The 9,586-nt window shown below is 34.6% G+C and overlaps 1 protein-coding gene across 1 annotated transcript; it reads left to right on the top strand.

Moving 5' to 3' along the window:
* Positions 1–670: 670 nt before the first annotated feature.
* LOC128557811 (dehydrogenase/reductase SDR family member 4-like) lies at positions 671–9,079 on the top strand. The gene is made up of 8 exons (XM_053546173.1): positions 671–799; positions 2,733–2,910; positions 4,152–4,229; positions 5,313–5,407; positions 6,215–6,266; positions 6,439–6,573; positions 7,055–7,107; positions 7,795–9,079. The coding sequence occupies exons 1-8, from the start codon at positions 750–752 to the stop codon at positions 7,907–7,909; spliced, it is 756 nt and encodes a 251-aa protein (XP_053402148.1). The 5' UTR covers positions 671–749; the 3' UTR covers positions 7,910–9,079.
* Positions 9,080–9,586: the final 507 nt, after the last annotated feature.

Raw genomic sequence — 9,586 nt, 5'->3', positions numbered from 1 at the left:
GACTTGTGGTTTTCCACTTCCTACTATTTCATAAAATTCTAACTTTTGGGGAGGAATTTCAATAAGAAAAACATACATACTCTGTTACCAGAAGCTTTCATTTCATCAGTACACCACACGTAGCCATATATCTAAACAGCTATTTCAACTATCATAAAAGGTACAAAAAATCAATTGAATAACTCCTGAGGGATGAATTCTGTAGTCTCTGTACGCAACCACGATAACCTACAGTATATGAGAAATCCTCAAGAGACACAGTGGAAACGCACTATAAACGTCGTTGACGTCGAATTTAATTGGTATATAATAGGTAAAGAAAGAAGTTTTTTTTTATTTTTCAGCAGGAAAAGCTTACATTTGATAAAACGAATTTAACATTTGTATCTTTCCGCTTTGATTTTATTAAACTGATTGAATAAAATTGATAAAATGCTGGGCATATCCTCGCATTTTTTTTCACAAGTCCTTTAATAAATTCAATATAAAAAGACACTCATGAAATACTCTCTATTTATTGCAATATAATTTATTTCATTAAAGTTGTTGTAAACTGCGGATATACATTGTATTTAGTCTGTCACCTTTCCGCGGTAGACCACTCGGATTACAGGTAGGTACGACGGGTAACAATCAAAGTACTCACACTACTGTCTCCTATCCGCTATCGCTGCGATCTAGAAAATGAACCCGAGTTCGACATTAAAAGTTTGGTTATTAAAATCAATGTGTACATGGAACTGTAAAGAATGGGGAAATTAACTGGAAAAGTTGCAATTGTAACAGCTTCATCTGATGGGTATGATTTAATATTGTGTTTTGTTTATTATAAACTCTTATCTTGATCTGCGGATAAACACGATAACTTACTGTAATTTACATGAAGTGTGGACTTGTAATATAAATGACTTCTTGAGCACGACTCAAGCTATCTTGTGTGTATAATACATGACATCATGGGCACGACGCTAGCTATCTTATGTGTACATCTATTATACATGACATCATGGGCACGACCCTAGATATATCGTGTGTATTATACACGACCTCATGAGCACTACACTGGCTGTCTTGTGTGCATTATTCATGACCTAATAAGCACGACGGTAGCTATCTTGTGTGTATTATTCATGACCTAATAAGTATAACAGTAGCTACCTTGTGTGTATTATTCATGACCTTATAAGCAAGACAATTGCTATCTTGTGTGTATTTTTCATGACCTAATAAGTACAACGGTAGCTACCTTGTGTGTATTATTCATGACCTAATAAGTACAACGGTAGCTACCTTGTGTGTATTATTCATGACCTTATAAGCAAGACAGTAGCTATCTTGTGTGTATAAAACATGGCATCATGAGCACGACTCTAGCTGTCTTATGTGTTATTCATGACCTAATAAACACGACTGTAGCTATCCTGTGTTACTATGCATGACCTAATAAATACGACTGTAGCTATCTTGTGTGTATTATACATGTCCTCTTTCAACAGCACGTATCTAGCTGTCATGTGTGTATCATTCATGACCTAATAAACACGACTGTAGCTATCTTGTGTGTACTATGCATGACCTAATACACACAACGGTAGCTATCTTGTGTGTGTAATACATGATCTCTTTGGCACGACTCTAGCTGTTCCATGTGTATTATCATGACCTAATAAACACGACTGTAACTATCTTGTGTGTACTATGCATGGCTTAATAAACACAACTGTAGCTATCTTGTTTGTATTATACATGACCTCTTTCAAGAGCACGTATCTAGCTGTCATGTGTGTATTATTCACGACTGTAGCTATCTTGTGTGTACTATGCATGACCTAATAAACACAACTGTAACTATCTTGTGTGTATTTTACATGACATTCAAGAGCACGTATCTAGCTGTCATGTGTGTATTATTCATGACCTAATAAACACGACTGTAGCTATCTTGTATGTATTACATATGACCTCATGAGCACGTCGTTAGCTATCTTTTGCACTTTATATATGAATTAAAGTTTTCGACTCCGCTATCTTTTGCACTTGACCTCATGAGCACAACTCAGCTTTCTTCTGTATATTATATATGACCTCATGAGCACGACTCAGCATCTTGTGTACATTATATATGACCTCATGAGCACGACTCAGCATCTTGTGTACATTATATATGACCTCATGTGCACGACTCAGCATCTTGTGTACATTATTTATGACCTCATGAGCACGACTCAGCATCTTGTGTACATTATATATGACCTCATGAGCACGACTCAGCATCTTGTGTACATTATATATGACCTCATGTGCACGACTCAGCTTCTTGTGTACATTATATATGACCTCATGAGCACGACTCAGCATCTTGTGTACATTATATATGACCTCATGAGCACGACTCGGCTAGCTATATTGTGCGCTTCATATATTATACCATGAGCACGACTCGGCTGTCTTGTGCACACACCGCTATCTTGTGTATATTATACATGACCTCATGGAGCGACTCAGCTGTCTTGTTTATATCATCTATGACTTACGACTCCGCTATCTAGAGTACATAATATATGACCTCACGAGCACGACCCTGCTATCTTATCTTCTTTATAGATTTTTTCCACATCTTAAGGTTGTGTACGTACAATGCCTGTGTGCCAGAATCGTGCCAGCAGGGACTATATATATATATCAGTTCTTTGAGAAATTTTCTCAAAAGATTATTTTCTTTTCATGTACAGAATCGGACTTTCAATAGCAGAGCGACTTGCTGAAGATGGTGCTAAAGTTATGATAAGTAGTAGGAAACAACAAAATGTTGACAAAGCCGTAAAAACATTGAAAGACAAGGGGCTTAATGTGTCAGGGATTGTATGTCACGTGGCGAAGAAAGAACATAGGCAGAAAATGATTGAACAGGTGATTTTTCAAAGAAAGATGACTAAATAAGACACGACCTTTAACCTCTATTAGTCATCATTGTGACATTCGACTTACAAACGTACATGTTCAGTTTCTTAAAACTACCAGCTACCGAGCTAAGACAGCCAGCTAATATATACATAGAGAATATTAGGTTACTGTCTGATAAATTTACATTTAATAGGCGAGTTGAAAAAAATATATTAGGCGAGGCTCTGCCGAGCCTTACATTTTTTCGTAGACGAGCCTAATAAATTTTTTTTTTCAGACAGTAACCTAATATTCTCTATGTATATAGTAGCTGGCTGTCTTAGCTCGGTAGTTGGAAAGAGCAACATCGTGCAGACTTCACGTCATATATGACGTTTGGAATTAGATTATTCAATTTGAATAAAATAATTGATAAAATTGAAAAAATGCAATAACATTTTCGTTCCTGTATAAAAGCTGGCCTAAAAACATTTAATAGTACACTTATTTTCTTAGTTAGAACATTTCTAATACAATGTAACAGTTTCAATGAAAACTGCGGAAAAAATGTTTTCAAAATTTCCGACTGAAGTGCTGTCAAAGTGAGAAAAAAAACGATAGCTTTTTTGTTTCAGGATAAAAACCTTTGATTTGACCACTCATTTTCTAAGTTCAGACATTTCCAATACAATGGTGATGGTTTCAATGCAAAATTTTGATAAATATGTGATTTCAGAAGTTCCCGAGTAATATCTTGACACTGACTAGATAAAGCAAAGTTTATTAGGCAGGCCGATTTTGTGCTATATCTTGTATGAGGGTAGGATAAATAGAGGATATTACATGAGTGTCTTTTCATATTGAATTTATTAAACGAGTTGAATAAAATAATAACATGCAAGGCTCTGCCGAGCATTTTATCAATTTTATTCAACGAGTTTAATAAATTCAATGTGGAAAGTCACAAATGTAATATTCTTTTTATCACATGTTAGCCTTTCCTGTCGAAACATCAAAAATTCTACTTTCTTTTACTATATAAACAAGTAAATTGACCGACGTTTCCAATACTATAAATGACGTCGACGTCAAAGCTTTATTACACTAGTGTATTATCATTTTTATTTAATGGCTTTATTACACTCCCGCGACGTCAAACATGTAATAAATGTTATTTTTCCCCATTTCTTATTGTTCCTTTTGTTCGTCATATGGTAGAAGGAATGAAGTAGTTGCATCGCGTCTTTTTTAACAATTTTCTGTTTCAGACGGTGAGTGAATTTGGTGGGATCGATCTGCTTGTTTCAAATGCAGCAGTAAACCCGATATTTGGTCCCATACTGAATGTAAGTACAGTTACACCTGACTTTGTGACCGCCTGTACTAACCAGCAATTTGCCATAGGTAGCCAGTCAGCTAACTTTCTAAATTGATTTTTATTCTAATTTGATCTGACTTAAGCAACCACCTGCCTTAAGGAGCCAAATTATGATACTCCCTTAGCCGCTTGGCTTGATACAGGTTTGCCTGTAGATAAATACAGCCTTTGGTGTATTCTGTTCTTTTTGAGCTCGGAAACTTTAAAATCGATATTAAAGAAAGGCAACATAATGACTGCATGAATATATAAGTTTCTTCTAGTGAATAGTTGTGGTTTCATCCCATTCATCATCAAGACAGTAATCCACTGGTGTTCTTAAACAGAAAATTTTTAATTTGAAATTTTAGAAAATGGCTGATCAGGGAGGCAGCCATTTTAGTGTGTTTATGACGTCATTTGCACACTGCTAAATTCTTTATTTAGTCAAAGAGCTATAAAAATAAATGTATTTTATACTTCTTTGATTTAGTAAATAACCTTTTGAATAGATTACTTTCATATGCTTCTTGTGTGTAAGATGTAAAAAAGGTGGTTTCTTTCATTTGCAAAAAAAAAAAGTAGAAAACATATTTTACAGAAATAAGTAAATACTGTTCAAAATTTATATTTTAGAAAATTGATAAATCCGCCATTTTATTTTTGTTTCCATGGAAACAAAATGGCCACCATTTTGATCAAATATCTAAATGTTCATAACAAACTTATTTTTAAACCAAATTTGAAAATTCTTTCAGTTCTTTAAATGATTTAAGAAAAATTGCCTTTCCGCTTAAGGTATCAGATCCGTAATGACAATCGGCAATGACCGTTCAGTTACGTATTCTACGAGTATGCGATTTCGGCATTTTCCGGCAGGTAAGAAAATCCACCTGCTTTGTGACCGCCGGAGAATGCCGAAGTGGGATACGAATTACGAATTATTCGTAATCACACGGAAATTGCCGACAGTCATTACGGGTCCAACTTTTGTTTTTAATTACATGTACTGTCTAATAAATACGTATCGAAAAACTGCTATAAATCTGAAACCTTTTCTTTTTGCAAACAGTCTACAGAAGACGCCTGGGATAAAATATTCGAAGTTAATGTTAAAGCAACATTTTTCCTTATCAAAGAAGTTGTGCCATACATGGAAAAAAGAGGGTAATCTAGTACATTTTGTAATGTTTTATACATTAAAATGTATGTGCTTCTAAAATACGTCGTATGTAGCAGTCGCATTTCTGTAGAATTTGTTTCTCGCTGGTCTTGTTCGTTTGACTATTTCTATCATTCTGTACATACTCTTATTCAAATAGTGTTCTGAAATGTTTGGTACGTGTCTAAAGACAGTCGAAACGGTTCCTATTGATATCTACGATCAATAATTTCAGTACGGCTAGATACCAGAACGGAGCAGAGTGTTGTTTTATTATTTTGACGATAGCTAGGAAAACTACTCTGAAATATTTTAGAGCACTTGTCACAAAGGCAGAGTCACTTGTCGCCAGCAGACGTGAAAGCCCAATATGGCGTTGATTTTGGAAGATTCGAACTTATCAGATGAGCAAAAAGAAGCTTTACTTTAGATGAGAGGAATGAAATGCTAAGAGTCTGAAGGAGACAAGTTTTTGGAGGTCTTTACACATCAGAGAGATGAAAAAATGCAACCAGACATGCATTTGAGAGCGGCGAAAACTTTGAAGTTCTAACACGAAAAACAAGAGCCGAAGAGCATGAAATGAAGCTAGACAAAAAAAAACATTTATTCATTTTATTTATTCATATTATGATGTTACCCTATTAATATTCGGATAAGTAATAATTGTCATTTTAATTATGACTTTTAAGGAAAGACCTCTTTGATTTGACCAAAACACGACACTCCGGTGACAATGGGGAAATGCATTTTAATGTAATTTCGAAGTATGTTTTAACAATGGTAACATGTCACAAATATGTTTGTTTCAGGGGTGGATCAATCGTCATTGTTTCTTCAAATGGTGGCTACTCGCCGTCCGAGGTATTCATCTTGGCTTCCTTTTTTTACTGCCTTATCTGTTTATGTTTATAATGAATTAATTGTGGATTTTGTCTGCACACTTAAATAAAGTTACAAAAACGTTAGATAGACACTGCTTTTCTCTATCACACATCGTAATAAGAAATAAATACATGTATTTTCAACTACACAGCTAATGGGCGTATATTCAACCAGTAAAACTGCATTGTTTGGACTGACGAAGGCCCTTGTCCCTCAGCTGGCCCGGATGAACATACGTGTCAACTGTATTGCACCGGGACTTATCAAAACCAGGTTCAGCGAAGCCGTAAGTAAAATGACAGTCGGCAATTTCGGTGCAATCACGTGCCAGCGTGTGCTTATTCGGTATCCTTCGGATATTAAGGAGAAATGCTTTTCCAATTTTATATTGTCATTACGGAGTGGAAAACTGTCTTCTGATCAAACAGCGCAGCTTTAACCCTTACCCTACTGTGCAGACTGATCAAGATCTACACTGGTCGCAAAAGCAGAATCAGTCGTGTCCAGCATGATAAGGGTTAACACACTACTAAATGCATGAATAGACGTATACATGTGGAAAATAAACTTTTGCACTGAAGTTCGTATGTTGTAGAAAGGTTAAACTTTATATTATTTTATATTTTGTTTAATGCAGGCATGAAGTCGCCACGATTGTGTTATGAATGCTTCTCTTTTTTATTGATTGTAATAATATATGGAAGAATGAAGCCACGATATGACGAAACTCTTGTTATGCTTCTCAAACTATATTGATTTTATTTAAGATTTGGAAGAATGAAGCCTCCGACGAGTTTAAGAAAAGCATCCCGTTAAAAAGGTAAAAAGTCTTGCAGGAATATAAATCATTCGATTTGTTTGAACATTTCTTGAGTGAAACTGTACATTATTTGTGGTCCCCAGGCATTTAAGATGTCCGATATCAAACAGAAATGAATTTAAATCTTTTTAAGCTGGTTGCTGCACCAAAAAATTACCTTTGTAACATATGTGTAAAATTGGAAAAAAAAAATATTTAAGAAATCTAGGCGTATTGCTGACTGCATTACAATTTCAATAGACTAGGAAAGTTGTTTTTAAGTTTAAAAAGAAATGTCAGTTTTCAATTTTTATTAACCCCTTTTGTCTGTCTTGGTTGCACAAACTAGATATATTGATTAAGTAAGAAACAGTTGAAAAAAAAGAATGTATCTTTCTTTGTATATTTTTCAGTAGCCTAATCACTGTCAAATGGAAAAGTAAAAATTAAATTTTGTATCTATGTACAAAAGAGAGAGAGGGGGGGGGGGGGGGGGGGGGAAGAGAGTACATACAAACGTTAGTTAGTAAATTAAATGATATAAAGTGTTTAGTGCTTTAACCTTGTGTGAAGTCTTCAAGAAACTCGGTTTTATTCCGTTAGCTATGATAAAATGTACATTTCTCCAAGAACAGCTTGATTAAGCACTGCATTATGGATTTTGTAAAAAAAAAAAAAAACTATAATACAACTATCGGTGTATTACAGATTTGGGGAGCCAGATGAATGTGCAGGGATTGTTTCTTTCTTTCTGTCCAAAGACGCCTCATACGTTACTGGTGAGACAATTGTTGTGTCCGGGGGAACTTCCAGTAGATTGTGAACAAAGCGCAACACAGGGACTTCGCATTTCAGCATTCAAAAGGGAAAAATATAAACTATTCGTCGTGACGTGGATCCATTTATAACGGCAGTTTAACGGTGCACATATTTTGATTACATGCACTGAAATGACCAGTATCAGATGGTGTTGCTCTAAAAGGACATCAAACTCATTATTGCGCTCAAAGCAGGAAAAAAAAAACAGAAATCTAATCTATAATACTATATTGTACTTCAAATATTTTGTGAGGTACGATAGTAACATATTCCGACAAGACCTTACACCAAATTGCCAAGGCGCTATGCAATGGGTGACAATGTTTTTACTTTCTAATAAACACCAAATGTGTGTATAGCGTTGTTTTTTTTTTTTTTTTTTTTGTTTGTTTGCTTGTTTTTTTTAGAACAGGCAAAAATGACTGAACTTCTAGTACGTGTAAACTAAAACGTTAACAATATATATTAATGTACGAAATCGATAAACGGCTGGACATTTTCTCAAATATTGTGAAACACTATTTGTGAAATCACATTTTTAGAAAATGTTGTATGTTTTCGTTTTTGCTGAACTGTTATATCAACTTAATTAATTAAATAACACAGAAACAGTCTTCTGACGGTAGCTTCAGATTAAATCCAAAACTACTTAACATTGCTTGCTCAAACTGGTGTATTATCGGGTGTGTGTGGGGTGGGGAAGTATGCGATCCATTGCCAACATAATCGTACTCCGAATTTCAAAAATCAGTCATTCCTTACTGCAAAACGCCTTACAAAGAGTAGTATCAAGTTATGCCAATATATTTTAGTGTTATACTTTAAAAATTGTTTTAAAGATATCCAGTGGCTATCGTTTGCTAAAATATTTTATATTCAGATATTTACTTCAAATGTAGAAACATTGTTAGATATTAAAATTAATTGTGTACGTAGAGCTACATTCATAATTAAACGTAATTCAGTTACAGTCGACTATTTAAAACAACTTTCAGTTTTCTAGTAGAAGTACACATTTACCTATAGTGTACATTTCTTAACCTAATGCATAACACTGTTGATGCACTTAAAGTTGATTGATTTTATGTTTATATAAACTATATGTAGCATTTGTTCATGTTTTAATATGAAATGTGGGTCGACCTAGTATACCTTTAATAAAACATAAAAAGGACATTCGTAGCATTTATGATTATATCCAGTATGTTTTACAGATACTTCGACTCCATAGCAATTATACTCAGAAGGAGAAAGTCAGTCTTCTTTATCATACATGTTACAAATGAAGACTTTCAGCGGGCTTACCGTTATCATTAACTGCGAAAAATAGTATTTAAGAAAATCATTATCGTGATTCACATTTGGTTTTGAAATTTAACGGTTATTTAAAGATACTTCTGCGACAGTGTACATTAAAACCTGAATTTTATGGAGATGTTTTTACATGTTTGAAGCTTCTGTGTCATTGCAAGCGTTTTCAGTCGAGTCTGGTAATAGCAATTAAACGTTTTATTAAAAGATGTAATGACCCGAGACACCGTGTATGTTTGGTGTTCGTCCTTTTAACAGGTGGACGCTACGTTTTCCTCTTTGGTGGTATCTGATGGCACAGGAGGGAGATTCTTTGTTCTTAAAGCCAGCTGGGACTAATGAGTGCTGATACTTTACTTCTGTCTTATTT

The sequence above is a fragment of the Mercenaria mercenaria genome, chromosome 6, assembly GCF_021730395.1.
Source record: "Mercenaria mercenaria strain notata chromosome 6, MADL_Memer_1, whole genome shotgun sequence".
Taxonomy (NCBI): domain Eukaryota; kingdom Metazoa; phylum Mollusca; class Bivalvia; order Venerida; family Veneridae; genus Mercenaria; species Mercenaria mercenaria.
Note: the sequence above shows the minus strand (reverse complement) of the source record. Positions and strands in the feature narration are given on the sequence as shown.

What these genes read in the sequence shown, in the direction of transcription:
- LOC128557811 (XM_053546173.1), top strand. Translation starts at nt 750, where the DNA reads ATGGGGAAATTAACTGGAAAAGTTGCAATTGTAACAGCTTCATCTGAT. An exon ending in GTGGCTACTCGCCGTCCGAG is followed by an intron (nt 6,267 to 6,438) that starts GTATTCATCTTG and finishes TCAACTACACAG; the next exon opens with CTAATGGGCGTATATTCAAC. An exon ending in AAAAGCATCCCGTTAAAAAG is followed by an intron (nt 7,108 to 7,794) that starts GTAAAAAGTCTT and finishes GGTGTATTACAG; the next exon opens with ATTTGGGGAGCCAGATGAAT.